At 40.2% G+C, this 22,148-nt stretch overlaps 1 protein-coding gene across 5 annotated transcripts in view; it reads right to left on the bottom strand.

Annotated features, from left to right (window-relative positions):
- Positions 1-213: 213 nt before the first annotated feature.
- The window catches only part of RPGR (retinitis pigmentosa GTPase regulator), a 99,104-nt gene continuing 77,169 nt past the window's right edge, over positions 214-22,148 (bottom strand). For all 5 annotated transcript variants that reach the window (XM_054005887.1, XM_054005888.1, XM_054005892.1 and 2 more), the window contains 4 exons: positions 11,500-11,697; positions 10,978-11,017; positions 7,167-7,273; positions 214-2,601 (listed from right to left, as the gene is read on the bottom strand). In XM_054005887.1, the coding sequence (XP_053861862.1) occupies positions 2,374-2,601; positions 7,167-7,273; positions 10,978-11,017; positions 11,500-11,697 (573 nt within the window). In that variant the 3' untranslated portion in view covers positions 214-2,373. The remainder of the gene's footprint in view (positions 2,602-7,166; positions 7,274-10,977; positions 11,018-11,499; positions 11,698-22,148) is intronic.

Here is a 22,148-nt window from a genome sequence, read left to right as displayed (position 1 = left end):
CACTAACTGAACTCACACTTTAAAAAAAAGAAATACTCCTTAGGGTACCTTCCTTTGGGATCAATTCCAGCCCCCTTTAAAAATGTAAAACTAATTTCAACTCACTGAAGGAAACCATTTAGTTTATCACTCCTCTTCCAAGATTTTTTCCTATTTAGATTTTTTCCTATCCAAGCAGAACAGAAGTCAAATGTCCACTGAGAAAAAGAGGAAAACAGTAAATACCATGTATTTTGCTAGAAAGAAAATAACATATTTAATGTACATCTGTAGAACTCAAAGCTGTCACATGGAAAAATAGCAGAACAAAAGGCAGGATCTTAATTAACTCTGGAAAAGGATGACACAGAATGCAGGCTTTTAATATGGTGCTACTTACTGCAGTCCAGGGGAGGCTCCATTAAAGTATTTGGGTATTTGCCATACTTATACGGACGAAGCATTCAGTTGGACCAATTTCTAGGTTAAGAACAGCTCTAGTCACTTGTGACAGGGTTATATAAAGCCTAAGCAGCCCTGAAACTAGGAAAAATAGATAAATCAGAGGTGAAGTTGGGCCAAAGGCAGATTCAAAAGTGTGCACAAGTCAGTGAAATTAAATAACTTTTTCCTAGTTGTTTTTTAAAGATCAGCTTGTCTCTTATGAAATATTTTGAAAAGGATTCAATTTGGCTACAATTCTGGTTTTATATTATATGTTGTACGTTACATGTTTATCTTTGTTTAATAACTAATGACTTTTGAATACGAAAACACAATCCTGGGATCAGATTAATCACAGGACAGGATGTGTTTTTACATTTATTAATAAACTACATTCTTATTTCTTATTTATTTGCAGCTGAATTTTAAGGAATCTTGTCTTTTTATGAATTTGGTAATTAGAACTGTGTGTTAAATATAAGAAATGTAAACAACAAATAAAAATGAAAAATTCTGAAAGAAAAAAACATTTGCATCCCACTGAGGGTCTGGAAATTGGCTGAAGCATTCACTTGCTCCTTCTGCATAATCCCCACCGGAGAGAGGGCCAAATCCCTTCTCCTCCCTTAGAGCAGAGCCATTGAAGCTACTGAAAGTATTTGCCTGAGAAAAACAAGAGGGATTTAGCCCATAATGATCTGTTTGCAACATCAATATTTCCCATAGTAATTCATTCAGATGTCCCAAACAGAGGATATTAACTCCAGGTGGAAAGCAGGCAGCTGCAACACATGAACTGTTAATGATGAAAATGTTTTCCTGCAAATGTCCTTCATAAAATGAAAAGGAAGAAAAATACAGAAAATTATACATAAACTCAAATGATTTCTTAATACTACAGAATGCTTTTCAAAGTTTTTCGACAAGGCATCAGCGGCTCTATAAGGATGAATATCTTAGTAGCCTTGTCTATATGATCAATTTATTTACTTTACTAAATATAAAGTTTTGCTTACTTCAAGATGTCCACCATATGTAATCATAATTAAGGGTCTCAGATACTGTAGTTTGTATGCTAACAAAACCTCCACTAAAGTACGGTGAAGATTTGGGTGCTCAAGGATGCAGGAATAGGTTTCCAGTAAAATGGTAAAATGGCAATATTGACAATTGATTTCATTCTGCCCTGCTGTTGGCTTGATTCTATGTAGAGACGAATTCCCTCAACAACTCTCACTGATTTCAACAAGAGTTGAAGGCACTCAGCATCTCTCAGAGATGAGTGGTGTTTCTGCAAGGCCCTGATTTGGCCAGGTACATAAGCACATTACACATTACTTGCAGTTAGGGATCTCATTGACTTCACTGGAACTATACATATTCATAAAGCTAGATACATGCTTACAGTACCTTGCTGAATCAGGGCCTATATTTTTAAATACTGTTGAGTTTTATTGCTATTTTTCTATTTCAAAATGGAACAAGACAGATGATTTCTAAGTGGCTCAATATCCTTCATAATGTTCATTTCTAAATATTCCTAGCTGTGTTGTTGAACCAAATAATACACTACAGTAGCTATTTACAGCTTTGCACCATATCAGACTGTAAGTGGTACCATGTAGATTCAAGCATAGGATACAATTATTTAGCAAAAATTATTAAAATGCCTGAATCCAACTTTTCACATACAAAAATATATTTTTATTACAACACTGAACAGTTAAGGCCACAACACTTCAGTACATTCTGATAAGCTCATCAGTTTCAATTACTAAAATTATCAAAAGAAATAAATACCAAAACCATGGTCTTCAAGTCCAAAACCAAGGTAAACAACTTAATTATTTTTTAAAAATCTGTCATCAGTAACAATAAGAAGTCATAATTGTTTTCAAGTATAAATTGCAACATGTGCTTGCAGCCTATCAAATATATATTCTGACAGCATTACAGTATTACACAAGTAGAGGACTTGGTCTTTCTGCCCTGATTAGTTGTGGTTTCCTTAGGATTCTCCCTCGTGTGATTTTGGTTTTCGTCTTTCCTGTCATCACCAGATAAATCTGCTTCCTTTCCTTTATCCTTTTCACTTTGGAGTGGCTTTTCAGATTTACCTTCATTGCTGTTATGTAAATTTTTCTGACTTGTCAACGACTTTCGCTTAAACAGAGAAAACTAAAATAAAAGATGATATATTACCCCCCTAGACAATTAATAGTGATTTTCAATATGTACAAAAAAGCCTGCACACAAGTTAAAAGTTGCACTCTCAAATGAACTTTGGCCACACAGTTATGTTTGGTAAAATAAACAATAAAAAACACACCTTCACAACACATAATATAAACATAAATGTTTTCATGATCTTTTAAAAATGTTAAATGGATAACATTCCTTTGCAGTATCTGTAATCCAAATATTGCCATATTGCCCAAGTGTGTAAGAACCAGAAAGTGAAACTGAGCTTACACTGATGAATAACACAAGTTTGTTTACACAGACCAAACTCAGAAAATTGCAAGAAGTAAACAAACAGCATAAATGATGAAAAATAAATTAAATTTGTAATATTTTTTCAGTTTTAAGAATTAGGGCTCAAAAAATTAATCGCGTTTAAAAAAATTGCTATCAATCACAGTTTTAATCACACTGTTAAACAATTGAAATGTATTAAATATTTTTGGATGTTTTTCTACATTTTCAAATATATTGATTTCAATTACAACACAGAATAAAAAGTGCTCAGTGTACAGTGCTCGCTTTATATTATTATTTTTTGATTAAAAATATTTGCTCTGTAAAAATGATAAACAATAGAAATAGTATTTTTCAATTCACCACATACAAGAACTGTAATGCAATCTCTTCATGGTAAAAGTGCAACATATATATATAGATTTTTTTTGTTACATAACTGCACTCAAGAACAAAACCATGTAAAACTTTAGATCCTACAATCCACTCAGTCCTACTTCTTGTTCAGTCAATTGCTAAGACAACAAGTTTGTTTACCTTTACGGGAGATAATGCTGCCCGCTTCCAATTTACATCACCTGAAAGTGAGAACAGGCGTTCGCATGACATTTTTGTAGCTGGCATTGCAAGGTATTTACGTGCCAGAAACGCTAAGCATTCGTATGACCCTTCACACTTCAGCCACCATTCCAGAGGACATGCTTCCATGCTGACGATGCTCGTTAAAAAAATAACGCCTTAATTAAATTTGTGACTGAACTCCTTGAGGGAGAATTGTATGTCTCCTGCTGTGTGTTTTACCCTCATTCTGCCATATATTTCATGTTATAGCAGTCTCAGATGATGACCCAGCACATGCTGTTCGTTTTAAGAACACTTTCATTGCAGATTTGACAACACGCAAAAAAGGTACCAATCTGAGATTTCTAAAGATAGCTAGAGCACTCGACCCAAGATTTAAGAATCTGAGAGGGATGAGGTGTGGAGCATGCTTTCAGAAGTCTTAAAAGAGCAACACTCTGATACAGAAACTACAGAACCCAAACCATCAAAAAAGAAAAGGAATCTTCTGCTGGTGGTGTCTGACTCAGATGATGAAAATGAACATGCGTCAGTCCACACTCCTTTGGATCATTATCTAGCAGAACCTGTCATCAGTGTGGATGCAAGTCCTCTGGAATGGTGGTTGAAGTATGAGGAACATATGAATCTTTAGCGCATCTGGCACGTAAATATTTTGCAACACCGGCTATAACACTGCCATGCGAACACTTGTTCTCACTTTCAGGTGACATTGTAAACAAGGAGCATTATCTCCTGAAAATGTAAACAAACTTGTTTGTCTAAGTGACTGGCTGAACAAGAAGTAGGACTGAGTGGACTTATAGGCTCTAAAGTTTTACATTGTTTTATTTTTGAATCCAGTTATATTTTGTACATAATTCTATACTTGTAAGTTCAACTTTCATGATAAAGAGATTTCACTACAGTACTTGTATTAGGTGAATTGAAAAATACTATTTCTTTTGTTTTTTACAGTGCAAATATTGGTAATAAAAATAAATATAAAGTGAGCACTGTACACTTTGCATTCTGTGTTGTAATGGAAATCAATATATTTGAAAATGTAGGAAACATCCAAAAATATTTAAATAAATGGTATTCTGTTATTGTTTAAAACAGCATGATTAATTGCGATTAATTTTTTTATTAAGAATAAAGCCCTATTGAGAATTTAAAACCAGATCCTGCAAACATATGTCATGAACAAAGGCAAACGATTTAGTTATATGCTTAATTTTAAGTATGTGTGTAGTCCTAATGAAGTCAATGACAACAAACTTTGAAGTTAATGGGACTACTCATGTGCTTAAAATTAAGTGTGTATTTAAATGCTTTGCTGGATTGGGGACAGAGTGCTCAGTACCTTGAATGACTGAGCATTTGAGTTCCAACCATACAAGGCTCCATGTAAGGTGGTCCCCTCTCTAAAGAACTCCATGGATATCCACTCCATATGTTTTCATCTCAGTAAAACTCAAAGTGGAGAATTATTTCCTTCTTGAGGTACGTTGTATAAGATCAGATAAGAATTATGGGCCTGATCCAACTTTCACTGAAGTCATCAGAAAGACTTCCAATGACTTTAACGGGAGTTGAATCAGATCCTAAATCTGTGATAGACCCCGCACACCCTGAAAAAGATTAGCTCTTAATTATACAAAGAAAGTCTCATTCAAGTCAATATGAGTAATCATGTAAGTAAGAGTTTGCAGGATCAAGCTCGTCATTTGCACTTTTTAAAAAAGGTTAATCTAAAAATCCTAGACAGGTTCTCTAATTTATTCACTGTCAGTTATACAAGAAAGCAATCCTGTATCTGATTTAAACTAGCTGTTGAAATTGATGAAACAACACTACTTCCTTTTGCTTTTTTGCCAGGATATGGAGAGTTGTGTGTGTCAGAAGGTTCAGAGTTCATATGCATGTTCTTTGGGAACTGTATAAAATACTTTGGAAAAGACAGATAGTTATTTAAAAATCTGGGGTTGGAGTAAAGAGGTTTACTTTTCAAGCAGGCAATACTTATCTTTTGACAGTGTTCTATTCTGCTGTTATTCATATTATCTGCATTCATATTAGTTTAGAGAATAGCCTATTTTAAGCTTCAATCAGAGAGCAACATAGCCATAGAAAATTTCTTTTAAAACATACAGTATGTTGTATCTATAAGTATTTTTACACTAAGGTGTCTGTCAAAGAGATTCCAGTAATAAAAACCACTTAACCTTCTTTTACCGGCACAGAATTGTTTTCAACTTCAACAATACTTCTCCCCCACAGTATCTAACGTATACCCAAAAAGTCAAACCTCTGGGGGTCGGGGAGGGAGGTGAGATTTGGTTGGTTGCTTGGAGCAAAGCAACATTTATTCAAATAAAATTTTAACAGAATGCTTCTTTATACCATTTTTTTATGGTGTGATTTCTGGGTTATAATATTATCTTATTTTCTACAGTCTTCTGCTTTGGAGGAGATTTTTGAACATGGGGGATAAAATCCTAGCTCCATTTAAGTCAATGGGTGTTTTCCCATCATTTGAGTTCAGTGGGGTCAGGATTTCACCTGGGTGTTTCCATAGCAATAGGTACTCTATGTCAAATGTGTTGGCTATGTCTTCTCAGACTTCTTTACATTTCCAACACTGCAAATAGGACACAGGCCCTTGAAATGGGGGACAGTATTCTCTCTGCACCCTCCAAACCATGTTTGTCTTCCTTCTTTGGTCTCTTAGCTCTTTTCCCTTTGCTTGTCCTTTCCCCTACAGAGTGTGTCTACACAGCCCGTGGCAGTCAGAGTCCCAACCTGGGGTCCAGACACTCTGGCTTATGCTACTGCACTAAGCACAGCTGTGTAGACAGCCCTTTGAAGTTATGCCTTGGGTTGGAGCATGGGCCCCTCCCTAGGCTTCAGAGCTCATGATCCAGCCTAAGCTGCAACTTCAAGCACAGTCGACACAGCTATTCTTAGCGCAGTAGCACGAGCCCTGCAAGTCCGAATCTATTGAACCCGGGTTGGGAGGCTCACATGTAGACGTACCCAGAAGTTCTTCACCAGTCATACTGTGCTGAACCCCCAACTCCACCCTGAGTATTCCTAAGGCTGTTCACATGCCATCAGGTCCACTCTTCCTCTGATTAGCCTCTGGTTCACTCCTTGCCCTACTAAAAATATGGTCACTGTAGAGAATAACCAAAGGAAGAGGGAAAACCTGGTGTAAAAGCAGCATAAACCACTGCCACACTATGGGACATATAGAAACATGACAAGATGGTATGACACAAAAAGGGAAATATCTAAACAAGTGAGATGTATAGCAAATGTAGGATATTTAAGAGATGAGCCTGCCATCAGTAGTCCAAGTTTGGATATTATGGTGCCGTGTCTCATAATGCTTTCACATGATGTCTTATCCTCTCTATCTGCATATTGGAGTCAATGGAATCACTCATGAAATAAGTTACTGTTGAATGTGAGTAAGGTTCTCAGGCCCTCTGCAATTCCAAGAATGATCCACAATAATGGATACTCTTCAACAATAGCCAGCACATACAAAGGGATGTTCACTGGGGCTTTTCAGTCGGCTATGAAGATGGGGCTCACTTGTGTGGACAAGGATCAAAAATTTCAGTAACTGCTCACCACTATTATTATTATTTTATTATTAGTCATATTACACAGAACTGAAAACTCAGGTGGTTTACCTTTTTAGTTCTTCCAAGTATTCCTCCAGATATTCTATCATCACCACTTTCCAAAATTGCCCTTGAAGAATTGTTCTCAGGATGAGTGTCGGGGGTATTTTCTCTCTCTAAAACAACACAAAACATTATATTAATCTTTTTTTCACAGCTGCAAAAAGAGATCTGTGCTTTTAATGATTTTTAACACTCAGACACACAAATTAGTTCTGCATCTAAAATGGAACAGACAGAATAAAATATTCAGTTCAACTTGATGCCCAGCCAAACCTGAACAATTCTGTTTTAATTTTTCTCATTTCTATTTATATTTGTTTACCATACCCCAGATATTTGATTTTCAAAAGCAGAATTAATACTGAGGGCATTGGCAAATATGTAAAATATTTTGACTAATCCACCTACAACTGCGTATGGTTAACAGAAGACAGAGTGTATTGCACATGAATTTAGAAAACATATCCTAACCAGCAGAGAGTGACTCCTGGTGCAAGAGTTGTATTTCAGCATGAGTCTTTGTTCTGTATCAACAATACAGAAAGGGATAGAATTCATCTCGATTTTCATATGTCCAAATTGCCCTCTAGTGCCAGCCTTAATGATATAAATCCTCCTGCTAGAATCAAAGAACCCCAGATTTATTGGGGGTTGGGAAAATATTTAAAGTTCTGTTCTGGGCTACCTATTGTCCACAATATTGGACAGAGATGCCCTAGCTTCTTTGTAATTAGATGGAGTGATGTGTTACTTTATGATGCATCACTGATTTCCATCAAGGCAGTAATCATTTTTTATTCCAGAAGTTGAAAAAAAAAAAAAAAAGGCTCGCCTTTGTGCATTCCAACATGTACATTCCAGTATCTTTCCAAAGGACAGCATAATCTTCCCTGATGTTCTCAAACCTGTAAGAAAGCTTTAGGCTCACTATATCAACGTTGCTGCATACTATCCCACAATTCCAAATTTCATCTGAGATGGTTATCCCTTTCAGTGGTGATGGTAGGAAAATAGATTCTTACTTACAGTGGGCTACATCCAAGTGGTGAAAAGGCTTATGAATTGGCCTTTTTGCTCAATGCCATGCAATGCTAGGGGCTGGTGATGAAGGGGCGGGTGGTCTGGTTACAATAAGGTGCAGGAAAAGTGCACCTGGAATGCTGCAGCATTGTCTGCCCCTTTCTTGAAGACGTAGGGTGAAATCCTGGCCCCACTGAAGTCAATGGGAGTTTTGCCATTGACTTCAATGGGGCTAGGATTTCACCTGATTAGGTATACCAATTAAGTCAGTTTCTTGGTTTATTAACGTCTGCCAGGAAGGTGAGAACAGCACACGCACCAAGAACTTAAAGGAGTGTGCCCTGGAGCCTGAGAATCAGCTGGAAGGGGAGCCTGATGATTCAAAGATGATGCTAAGCAATCAGGAAATAAGGATCCCTCCACACAAGGTATCGTGCTTTAGTAGATATTTTATTTTATCCTTGTCCACTGTGTATGAATAGGGAAGGACAGGGTTACTTTGAGCCTGGGACATCTGTACCCCAGAGCAACACTCTAGCACCCCCTATCTACCATGGTGATAGAATTATGATGTGTTTTACACAAAGTATGCCTTGTGGGGTATCATTTTAAAAGTCCTGATCTGCTGAGCATTAATATCCTGTTGCATTGTTTGTGCTATCATCGTATGTGAAGTTATGAAGTTTACTATGTATGTGCTACTGAAATACGTTGTGAGGTTGGGAACACCCACAAGCAGCCTTTCAGGTACAACAATGAAGAAGCCAGATGGTGTTGATGATCCATTAAGGGGAATACATGTACTTTTAAGGATTACCCCAGGAACTATACAATGGAACCTCACTGAGATGGCATGTGCACAATGGAGTCTGTTTAACTCCCATCACAGCAGAGGATCTTTCCAGCAAGCTGGAAGAAGCTATAAAAGGGGGAAGCGACATCATCATTTGGCTTCATTCCCCCACAACTCCAACACCTGGAAGGAGATCGGGAGGAAAAAGACTTTGAATGGGGGAAGGTTGTCCCAGGCTGGAAAGGCGTTCCAACCTATGTATGGAAGATCTGTAAACTGCTTGTACTATTAGGGTGAGACACTGCTAGAAATCCTGTCTAGTTAATAGAACTCAGATTGCAAATTTGTTTTATTTCTTAAATAACCAACTTTGATCTGTACAGTATTACTTACAATCACTTAAAATCTCTCTTTCTGTGGTTAATAAATCTGTTTTATAGTTTTTACCTAAACAGTGTGTTGTGTGAAGTGTAAAGGGAAATCCGCTCAGGAACAGGTGTGTTGTCCTTTACACATTGAGGGACTGGGTAATAAACTTACCCTTGTCAGGCTTCTGACCAGGGCAAGACGGTACAACTCTGGGGTCCTAGGCTGAGGAGCTGGGGGGAATTGGCTGGAGCCTCTCTATTGTGAGTGGCTGGTGAAAGCATTCATGTAACTCACCTGTATGTGTCCCTGCCTGTGAATGTTTGTGTGAATGCAGGACATGGAGGGTTTTGCAGCTTGTCACATAATCACGGTGTGAGAGGGAGCCCACGTTGGTAAGACAGAGAGCTCAGCGGTACCCCACTTCCAGGTTGTACCTCGGGGAACCTGTCACATTATACTCGTGGACTCTCTCTTCACTACTACTGTAAAGTGGAGGTGGGCACCACTGCAAGTGGAATTTCCCAGAATTCCCAGAGATGTGCAAAATGTTGACTGGAACTGTAATTTTCTCCCTGTTGCTTTTTTCCAGCTGAACAATTACAACAATGTAGCAACCCCCCAGTCCTAACTGCTATCTCTGCAATCAGTTCCCTGTAGTTGGCCCAGGACACTGCACAACTAATAGATTTGGCTTCAATAATGCCTCTCTTGCAGATTTAAAATTGGCAGAGTTCAGTTACTATTTCAACAGACAGTAGGAGTGGAATAACTCCCCTCAGATAAGGAAACTGATGGTATGCTACACTTACGAGTGCAAAAGCATACAGGGGCTTTTGAAAAATTTTACTCTTGGAAGTGGAACTTAGATTCCTAGGTCATTCAGGTGCTTTTGAAAATATTACCCATAATCTTTTCAAGAATTTTGAAATAACATTTTAATTAATCCATGACTGGCAGCCTGTCTTTTTCCCTAGTGTGGTAATGAAGGCAAGCAGCTAATCAGACCCTACAGTTTTCATAACCATATAGATGGTTTCATTTCTTCCTTTGTTTCTGAGTATTCCCCATACAGTTTCATGCATACTAGTTACTAGATGGAAAGCTGAAGAAGGCAGCGTGCAAAGCTCTCTAGTGCTCTCTCCCTTCTAGTCAGCTAAAGGGGTGAGGAGAAGATATCTGTCTGTCTGACACAGATTCCCCCAAGGTGAGGCAAGGAAACACATGGCAACAAGTTTCCTGTGCCAAACAGTCAGCACAGATACCGGCCACTACAATCAGTTTGCCACCTGTGAGCTAGAACTTCAATGATTTTTCCTTTAATAGTCTGCCTGTGGCAACAAGCATGTAAAAAAATACAGAATATTCCTGCAAGGAGCATGCCACTCTGATAAGCTTCCCCTACTACACACCTGAAAATATCTTGGGGAAAAAAAGATTTCTTTCTTGGAGGCAAATAAAACTGGTAACTTTGCTGTGTTGCTGGCTTTACAGCATTGCTTTGTATGTCTTACAAAATGTCTGCATCATTTAACATTTATATAACCTAGATACATATATAAATATTGCCACGTAAAATGTGTAGTTTGTATTTAGAAGAGCTGGAATGGTTAGATTCTGAATGGAAGGTTTTTGTACCTTGCTGAAGTATTTTCTCTTCTTGAGGGGTCTTCTCTTCCTATAAATAATACATAAAATAATTAAATCTGTATACTGTACTTTCAAAGCCTTTAAAAAACTATATTTAACTGCAGCGTGTGAAATTCATTGTATTTTTTTAAAATAATGCATTATTATATTAGTATAATTCCTGAAAAAAATATAGTACCATTGTAGGTCTTACTTAATTGGTAAAAGATGAAATAAGATAAAAAAAAATAACATGCCTGTTCATCTAAGTAGCTAATCTTAAAAAAATAGGAAATATATTTATTTAGACAAAGCATTCCAGAATATTTCTTTTGGCTACCAAATAAAATAACTGAATTATAACTGCACCCCTATTGCTATTAAAACCACATACGAAGGAAAAACGAATTTGGACTCAAACATAGGGGGTAAGTTTTCAATGCTGAGCGCAGGAATTTAACAGCATGCATGTTATAAGAAATTATACAGTTAATTCCTTCACCGTACAACAATTTAAAAGAAGTGCTTCACCTCTGGAGTTTCTGAAGTGGTGTTATTGCTTCCTTCTCCCTCAGGTGTTTTACTGTCATGTTCCTCTTTTTCATGCACTTTCCCATCATCATTGCTGCCTCCCTCCTCTTCCTCCTCCTCTTCTTTGTCTGTTATTTCTTCTTCTTCTTCTTCTTCTTCTTCATTATCAGTCTCTTCATCTTCAGAATTTTTTTGATCCTGTGACAAAATGGAAAAAATAAAAAAAATTTAAAACAATGTTCTGCAGCACTAGTAACCAATACCCTACAACAGCTCTACGCCTCATATTGGAATGGATTCGGATACTCTGGCCCTAACTGTTCCCTTCACGGGCAGCTGAAAAGATGAAAAGACAAAAGCATTTTATTTCAGAGTATTACGAGTTCTTATTTAGGCTCTGACCTTGGAGTCTTATTTTTATACCTGCTTTAAGTACAAAACTCAACTCAGCCTTAATTCTGGAGCTGTGGCCAGTAATACCCTTTTTCTGACGAATAACATGTCCCCTTACAACAGAAAAACAATGAATGCGAATGCTTTTTTGGAAATCCTGGATAATTCTTTTTATTTGATATCTGTGTGAATAATGAAATCGGTAATGCTTCCAACACTTTAAGAAAAGGAACTTGTTAAATACCAGGTTTATTTTTCAGAGAGTTGATTCAAATACTAAAGTCACAGCAAATGGAATGCTCTGGTTCCCTATAGACGCTATCATTTACAGCATGTTTGATCTCAACCCAGTATAGCACCTTACTATATCTAGACTTTTCTACAAATACTGTTTTATTTTTGCGATAACCATGGAGTGTTATGAAAAACCAATTTGCATCAAAGAACATGTCTCTGTGAAAATTGTTACAAAGAAAACAACGAGTAAATTGTATGATTTACATGACATCATTTAGTCCAATCACCTTTACTGTGCTAGTTATACAGTTTTGGTAACATGAAATGTAACTTTTTTATTTAAACAAAAACATTGTCTCTCCTATTGCAAATATACAATGAACATATAACAGCCTAATCTAAAATTCTAGCTTGGACTTCTAATGACAGACAAATCAGCGGAGCTCTGCTCTCAGTTTATCATTTCACCAGAGAACATAGACGGTATTACATCCTTGCACTGTATGGTTGTTTAGCTACCATTCTTATAGTACATTTAGATATTCCAAGCAACATTTCACAGAAACATTCATTGAGCTATTGAACATAACACAACGATCCCAGTTGTAACTTAAATCAGTGGTTCCCAGCTTTTATGATTTTTTTTTTTGATGCCCTGTTTTGATTGGTTGGTGGATGGGCACTCCTCACCTGGTAGCCCCTCACTTCATGCTCAGGCATAATTGCTGTCTCTCCTATTTTCTGTCCATTCTCTCTGTTTGTTCCTTCTCTCCTTTTTGGCTACACTCTCATAGTAGCTCACTCTGGATACTTGCTGCTCAGGGCAAAGGCCATTCATCGGTGGTTCTGTGGGGCTTGGGCATGGGATCTTGCAGCCATGCTGTATATCATGAAGGTGGACACAAATGCTTGTGCTGATGAGCGCCTTCCTGGATGAGTTGCTGTTATGAGCAGGTGTATTTGAGGCTGCTGCAGGAGCAGAAAGGGTAGGTAGATTTCAGGAAGGTGCCCACCACTTTACCCACAGAAGCATGTTTGCAGAGAGCAATCAGAGTGGATCCAACTTCATGCAGCTTTCCACACTTCCACTGCTTCACTTTTCATGGACTAGTCTAGTGCCCTCCCACCCCCAGAGACTTGTCCCCAGGCTGAAAACACTACCTTCCATACACACATGCAGCTTCCACTGAAGTCAATGCATGCATATGTATCTAAGGGCAGAATCAGGCCAGCTCCCTTTAAACAATAATAAAACCCTAAGCTTGGATATGCCAAGTTTACATGTTATCTAATTGCATGTTTCACTATTTCAAAACAGAGAAAATGTAAGTTTCCAGCAGCATAATTCCGCCTTTTTTAGAGTGCTGGTGTTCATAACCTGACAGAGCTTGTCAACTTAATGTCTATGGCCAGACTGTGCCCCCATGATCCATACATGGATCTCCCCACTTTCACATTGAGGGGGTGGGAGGTGCAGGAGTCACTTCTCTAGCAGCAACCCCCTCACTCTCTACACCCTGCAGATGGCACTTTGCCTTTTGGGCAGGGAGTGACTATAAGGTGGAAGCTGGACTATGGACACACATCATCCCCACACTGATCCCACAGAGATTAGCTGGAAAGGGAAATGCAGCTTGGGAGTGTATTAACTTTCCTACTGAGCCCCATCTCTGTTGGGGAATGACATTTAAGCAGTGGTCATGGGCAGTTACGGCCAGGAAGAATCCTTGGTAGTACAGCAGTATTGTAAGTGTACTACTAGGAAGACAGGGGAAATGCAGGGGAGCTTCTGCTGATGTGGATGGACCTGACCTTTGGGGATCTATGGAGTTTGTAATGGGCACTGCAGCTCACTCTGCCAACATAAAATCTGCACTGAGATTCCCTTCCCACTTGCTCCCTCCAAACGATTTCACTGCAGTTTTATATAGTTCTATAAGAACAGTCTTCATTGCACGCGATGAAAAAACATCCCCATACACAACCTTGAAAAAAGAAAAAGGGAATCACAAGCAACCCAAGAGATTTGCTATAGTTCACCTATCCATCAAGTACTGTGAAAGCCATTGCCCACAGATGCACTACTTTGTTTTGTCTACATTATAATAGAATCATAGAATACCAGGGTTGGAAGAGACCTCAGGAGGTCACCTAGTCCAACCCCCTGCTCAAAGCAGGACCAGCCCTAAATAATATTTTATATTACTATTGGGTCTTGCAAACTCGCATATCATTGCCAGCTTTCCTGGCAGCAGGTTGTGCAGATTGCAAATGGAGAGCCAACTGTGAATTCCACAGGGGCCTTACATAGTGGGCAGTCATCAGTTTGAGAATGTTGACAAGCTGCCAGCAAAATCATGCCTGCTGGCTTTTGGAACAAATATGAGAAGAGTGACAAGAGGTTTCAGAGGGGTATGATTTTGTTGTTGAATTTTTTGTTTTTACTGAGGAACACATTAATCATCAAGTTACAAATAACAGTCTCTTACACACCAGCTTAATTTCTATATTATTTATTCAAGCATCTATAAAGCAATGGAAAAAAATACTAAGGGTTCAGCAAAAACTGCCTTTTTCAGGCCAGCTCTGGGGTGGGGTGGGGGGAGAATTTACAGATAAAATACTGGAAATGTTTTCATCTCACAGTTCTGTAAAATTGGTGTGTTATTTATCTTTAGTATGGTACACACGCAGGCCTGGATCTTCAAGTGCTTCTACATTGTATAAGGTGATTGTACTCCAGTGCATATGTGAGAGGAGATTACACATATGCACAGGACTGTATGGCTTTCTAAAAGGTATGCTCCACCTCAACCAGATGTTATGGACTCGATGCAGAACTTAATGGGTGAAATTCCATGTCTTGTGTGGAAGGTACGACTAGATGGTCAAGGTGGTCCCTTTTGGCCTTAAAAATCTATAAATCTATACATCAGTAAGGGTGAAATACATCACTGTGCAACAGGCCAGCAAAAGGCCTATGCAGCACTTAAGTCCCACTTTAGTGCTATTTTGAGTAATTAAGTGGTTCATAGATCTTGTGCTGGTCCATTTCACAAGGGTAAATTTCATCCCATACACCTAGTCCTCTCCAAACTGCATAGAAGATTAAAGTCCTGATAGGCCTACTCCCTTGGTCTTCGGAGCACAAAGTTTAAAAAAAAAGGAGGGTGGGTCTTAGGTGGAAAATGGGCATGTCTCAGGAGTTACTGCATTAAGTGTATGTGACCCACCAACCTCTTAATACCAACTAGCAAGAGGGTGCACAAAGGTTACAGGGATCTCTTGGGTCTGGCATGTACATTCTAGTTCACCAAAGTGTGTCATGTGACGTCTCAAATAAAAATCAGTGTCACACTGATCATCAATATAATTGCAAAATGTTGTGTAAGGAATCATCTACACACTCAGAAAATTATGTTCTTAAACTCTGTGTCTAGGGACTGGCCACCAGCAAAGGTGAAAAACAAGTTTGCTGTCAGACAAGCAAAGTTTATCTAGGCAGCTGTTTACATGTAAATTAAGTATTGTATAGTTCAGAATGGGTCCCCTCCCACCAGTCTGAACAGAATGCTAATGGAAGATTGTAAGAACTTCAAAGAAAGACAAGCAACAAGAAGAAGCAAACAGCTGGGGACAGAACCCTATCTTGAAGTGCACATCAAAGGTTGTGGGACTCTAAAGTACAAAAAAAGACCCTATAATCCTTCATCTAGGAAATAAACAGACAGCACGTTCTCTTAATGAAAGAGGGGCTTCAAATAAGCTTGGATGAAAATGTTGGCTAGTAACTGCGGGTGAGATAGCTTCTTTAGACAGGAGGTAAACCTGTTAGTTAAGGTTTGTCTCCAGGAAGCATGTTATGATTTTGTTTTACATGTAACTGTTTGTTTCCAGTGTTCTTACTTGCTACCACTTGAATCTTTGTGCTTTTACAATAAACTTATCCTTGTTTTCATACTGAATATGTCAAAGTGCTGTGGTGTTAAGCAAAGTGGTTGAGTTGAATCTAATGAGCTGCTGCATACTGTTCCTTTGTGAACAGTGGGCCAGGTAATACTGTGAGTGTCCCGTGGACAAGGGGCTGGACACTACCAGGAATGCTCGGAGGGCTCGGGAGTTGATGTGTGCCTTTCGCTAACCTGCCCAGAGAGAGAGAGAGAGAGAGAGCACTGCAGAAGCCACCACAGGCTGGTGGTTTCAGGGAGCTGAGCCACAGCTAGGGTGACCAGACAGCAAGTGTGAAAAATCGGGACTGGGTGGGGAGTAATAGGAGCTGATATAAGAAAAAGACCCCAAAATCAGGACTGTCCCTATAAAATCGGGACATCTGGTCACCCTAGCCAAAGCTGGCACAGACAAGATGCCCTCATGCTAAGGGGAGGTGGTGCTGAGGTGCCTCAAAACCCTGGGCACCCCTGGGGAGTGTCAGAGTGTGATCCTCAGCACGCAAACGGGAAAATTCTGTCTTACCTCTGAATTTTCATTCTAAGATGCTCCGTGTCAGATAGATTTCACATTGGGGTGTTCCCAGTCTCCCTGGAAACCAGAGGCAGGCCAGACCTTGCTCTGAGTCTAGGCTTAGGACCAGCCCTCAGGAAGAACTCTCCAGACTCATAACTTCCAAATACTAAATTATGTAAAAGTTTAAAATGATTATTTGGCTAAACATGTCAGCCTTGACATGAAATTGAGGGATTTGGTAGAGGAACCCCCTTTCCTTTCAAACTACTTAACAAGTGAGCAATAGGCAGAGGGGAGGAGGGTGCAACCCTGGACATAGTACAATCCTCTGAGTGAGGGTCAGACTATCTCCCATAAAGGGTCCTAGGACAAAAATTCACAGATAAGGCAGAATTTTCCCTTTCTCGCTCCCCTCCATGTCAGACACTCTTCACAACGGGATGCAGAAAGCAGCAAATCATTCGTAGTAAGGGAGGATTCAATTTACCCATACAGAACTGAGAAGAAACTTCCAAGTTTGGTGGGGCATCCCGTTCAGTAACACCCTTCTACCAAACACTGCATCAGCATGGGTGAGGATGTCAGCCCTAGAGTGTTGGAACAATTGTGAACAGATGACCCTCCAGTAGCCTTATGGACTCTCCTTCTCACAAGATGTGTAATCTCTCTGGCCACAAAATTGCTGCTTTTTTCAAAGTGCATAGTAATGAGAGGAGCTGTACCTGATGCTTTGAATGCCTTTGCTATAGATATCTTTATTCCTCTGTAGGCTCTGTTCACATCTAACTTATGCATTTCTACTTCCTCAGGATGTTTGTATTCAATCAGAAAGGCAACAATACCACTTCCTATTAAATGCAAAAGATTGGTGTGGTCTTGGGGATGGATGCCTGGTTAGTTCACAGGACTACTGCCTTTGGCAGAACATGTAACTGGGGTTTCATTGAGAGCATGCCAAGCTCCAAAACCCCCTTGGACAAGAAGGTGGCAATGCAGTAGGCAAAATGCTTTCATTGAGAAGAGGAAGAGACCTACCAACTGTGAAGCTGAAAAGTGGTTTTATTAGGACCTGTAGCACACAGATCAAGACCAGAATCTGCATATTGCCAGAGGACTGATAAGAGTAATGGTCCTCAGAGATCTGTTATGTGACGGTGATGAGAGATTCTCATGGGTTTATTACAGTGCAACATTCCTGCAGTCAGTGACCTGTCTTTCCAAAATATGTTGGCCTAGAACCCCATGGTCAGGCCATCTTGTAACAACACCAGAACATTCTTTGCTTCATCTGACTTTGCTCTGATGTATACCCCTTATAACACCAACATCTAAACCTCAAGTGAGACATAGACATCATTTGAGAATTTCCTCCAAGTGGCTAGGAGGGTGTTTATTCACCTTCTTAGAATGACTGACTGTAATTCTTTCCTTTCAGCTTCCCAGACGATGGGTTATAATATGCTGGATATTGGTTCAGGAAGGTCCCTGTTGCACTATGCTTTGTCTGTGTTAGGAATCTGAGAGGAGATTCCAGTTACATCTAAATCAGGTCTGTGAACCAAGACCTGAAGGTTAATGGGAAGGTGATTATGATTGCCAAGGTCTGTTCCTTCACAAACTTCTTTAAAATCATTACTCTCAGTAGGGGGGTAGAGTGGGGATGGCATAGACTTATAGATCATAGACTTTAAGGTCAGAAGGGACCATCACGATCATTTATCTAGTCTGATCTCCTGCACGGTACAGGTCACTGAACCTCACTCATCCACTTCTGTAATAGACCCATAGTCTCTGGCTGAGTTACTGAAGTGCTCAAATCATGATTTAAAGACTGCAAGTTACAGAGAATCCACCATTTACACTAGTTTAAACCTGCAAGTGACCTGTGCCCCCATGCTGCAGAGGAAGGCAAAAACCCGAAAGGGTCTCTGCCAATCTAACTGGGGGAAAATTCATTCCCAACCCCAAATATGGCGATCAGTTAGACCCTGAGCATGTGGGCAAGACCCACCATCCAGACATCTGGGAAAGAATTATCTGTAGTAACTCAGAGCCTTCCCCAGTGTGGAAGTAGAGAAAGAACTGGCAGGGATTTGAAGGGGATTTCATATTCAAACAGTCCCCTTGTGTGAGCAAGAGTCAGGCTAACTGTAACCCTAATAACGCGAGATTTGTAGAAGCAAGGATTGTGTGAGGCGAGTGGGAAAGAACTGTATGAGAAGTTGTTGTGACCTTGTATTAGATAAGTATGGAATGTAGACTATAGTCTAAATTGTTGAGGAAAATAAGATATCAGGAGGACATATGTATAAACAAAATGCAGCTGTCGCCCATTACTGTATGTAACAAAGGTATAAATGCTTGCTGTAATTGTTTACCTGGAGAGAGACTTGTTCTGCTCTCTCCCTCCACACAATTGCTAGAGAAAATAAAGTATCTGACTTGCTGCACCCAACCTGAGAGTGAGAACTCTGTTTTTCTCCGACACCAGCTAGTGCCCCATCACCAGCCACTGGAGATATTTGCTGCTAGCAGTCACAGATCAGCTACATGCTATTGTAGGCAGTCTCATCATACCACTGTCTCCATAAACTTAACAATCTCAGTCTTGAAGCCTGTTCTAGAACTTCACTCCTCTGAGATAAGGGAACCATAGCCTCTGCTTTTGAGTGTCTCTTCTTCCTGTAGTACCTATTTTGGTTTTAGCATGCAAATAGGTTCATCAGTTGGCTTCCAACCCGGCCTGTGATGCACCAAAAGGTTCTAAGCTTGTCTTCCTGAGTCAATCGACCATGACTTTCCTTCTTGGTGTAGAATCTTGAGGAGTAGAGCAACAGCTTCTGCATAGGATATGAATTAGACTACTTCTCTCAGCAGTCCTGAAGGTTTTCTGCCTTCTTAGCAGGCAGGTACACGCTATACATCCCAACCCTCCAAGTCAAATAAGTGTCCAGATATGTTCCCCCTACATGGAGTCTGGTATCTATACTTTGCTTCTATGTGTCTCTGGACCTAATACCACACAGCTGTTAAGTAATAGTAAGAATGAATTCACCAAGAGATGCTAGTACTGAACTGAACCAAGATCTATGTATACTGATTTGCTGCAGTTGCTCACTGGAAGTGAAACAAGAACTGTGCTGGGTATACATATGAGACCAACTACCTCAGGAGCCAATTCAGAGATTTTCTCTGAGGAGAGGGTTGTAGTAAGAGGAGGCCCTGAGAGATAAACCTTGGTATCAGAGGCCTGGTATGAGGCCTAAGGCCTGAACTAAAGTAATGGTCAAGACTTTGCTAACATAAAGCAAAGTTAAGCTGTCAGCCAGAGGCAGGCCCTGCTCACAGAAGCTGGCAAGGGAAGGGCTGATGTTGCAAAAAGAGACATACCTAAAAGGTACTGGACACCAGATATCAGAACAAACACTATACTGGAACATTCCACAGATAACATGGAACAGGCCGACCCATCCCAATGACAGGGGCAAAAGGATAAAATGATGGACAGAGTTGTTTTGATCGAACCAACACGTACAAGGTGCGAGGCGGCACCTTACTACGTGAAGGGGTTGCACCTTAATACGTCAGGAGTGATGTGTAACTTGTTTGTACCAGTGTATAAGAATGTATCCCTGGGGTGGTATCTTCGTCCGGCCACGGGGGCAGTGGAAAGTCCCGCCACTGAGCCAGGTCCTTGCCAAGAGGCATCTATTAGTAGTATGCCCGGTAGACTAAGTAATCTACAGGGAACTGCAATTGTGTCGCCATAAACCTGGCCGAGGTGCCTTTGTATCTTACTAGACTCTGTGGTTATTGGGGGTTCTCGTAGGGTTTGCTGTGTCAGCTATCTGCGCAGAGCTGGGGCAGCACACAGAGGGAACACACGCACGCAGCCGAGTGATATCAACAGGAGAAAGCAGAAGCACCACACCGGTAGCATCTGACAACAAGGGTGTGCTCATGTTTGCAAATCAGACACTATCTTCCTCCCTCTCTCTTTTGAAATAACTATTGTTTTGGACAAAAACTTAGATACTAGAGTTTTGTAAAGGCCATAATTGGCCCTTCCACTTGTTCACGCAAAGTAATGTTTCTGAAGGCTTTTAGTGATGGCTGCTGGGCTCTGTGTAACACGATGAGAAGGCAGTCCAGACAAGGATATCCCTTTCACTTGAAGGGAGGGATGATATGGTATTTATGAATACCCATGTAGAAGTTACAAACCAAAACGGAGTACTCTATTGAAAATACTTCTTATAGCAGAAGCTGAAGTATCTCTAGTATCTCTCCAGGAGGTTTATTTTCATATTCTGAAGTTTTGGGAAAATAATGTATAATTGATTTCAGTATTTCCACCTAGATTACTCTCCTTATGGACTCATTGAGAGACCTGAGATCTAAAGTGGTCTGCATGTCACTGTTTCTCTTTGTACCACAAAGAATCTTGTGCCTTTTCCAAAATATCTGTCCCTCCACCAAATTGATTCCATTGTTCCACAGCTAGGAGATGGATCACTGCATCCTTCATCTTCTGATGCCATGAAGGGTCTTGTTGATAGTGTTGGTTTATTTTAATTTACCGTGGGGAAAAGAATAAACTTGTCCGTAGGACAATGAGTGGGTTCTATTGAATAGCCTTCCCTGATTAGCTCAACCTCCATTTTCTGAGGCAGTTCACTCCCAGATGAGGGATTACGGGGAGGCACCCCTCAGACGGGAGGGCGGGGGGCGCTACCCAAACATGGGAAACCAAAAAACCAAGAGAAGCTCTTGGGGTTGGATGGTTTTCCAGAGAATCCCAGACGGGGTCTTCCAACTCTCAGGAAAGGCAGCAGTGACCTCCTCCTATTGTGTAATCTCTATGCTAGGACCTAGAATGACAGCAGCCTCAAAGGGAAAACCTGTTGAAAAAAGATAGTTTGAAGATTCTCTCACTGGAAGAAAGGAGAGACTTTTCCCTTTCTCTAAAGCCCCAGGGACTGCTTCATCTCAGTGCTTCCCAAAGAGCTTACCAACAAAATATTTGAAAGGATATTAGATGCTAGCACACAATTCCAATTTCATCAAGTGGAGCCAGAGTTGTTCCTGAGACACATCTTTGGAAGTTCTGAATATACAGCAAGTCAGAATCAGGTGAGACATCATGCACTGAAAAAGCTGCTAGGGAAGCCTAGTTTAAAGCACATTCTTGATGGTGGGTTTTGGAAAGGTTGGGATGGGGGGCAGGTATTTATGCACGCACACAATGGCTTTCCAGTTGAGCACAGACCTCCACAATAAGAGACTACAGCCAATATTCTCAGGCTACTGTATCCCAGGGCACGTCTTCACGGATCGGCGGGTAGCAATCGATCTATTGGGGATCGACTTATTGCATCTAGTGAAGACGCGATAAAATCGATCCCTGATCGCTCTGCTGTCGACTCCGGAAATCTACCATGGCAAGAGGCGGAAGCGGAGTCGACGGCGGCGTGGCAGCGGTCGACTCGCCGCCGTCCTCACAGCCAGGTAAGTCAACCTAAAATGCGCAACTTCAGCTACGCTATTCATGTAGC

This window comes from Malaclemys terrapin, chromosome 1, assembly GCF_027887155.1.
Source record: "Malaclemys terrapin pileata isolate rMalTer1 chromosome 1, rMalTer1.hap1, whole genome shotgun sequence".
Lineage (NCBI taxonomy): Eukaryota > Metazoa > Chordata > Testudines > Emydidae > Malaclemys > Malaclemys terrapin.
Note: the sequence above shows the minus strand (reverse complement) of the source record. Positions and strands in the feature narration are given on the sequence as shown.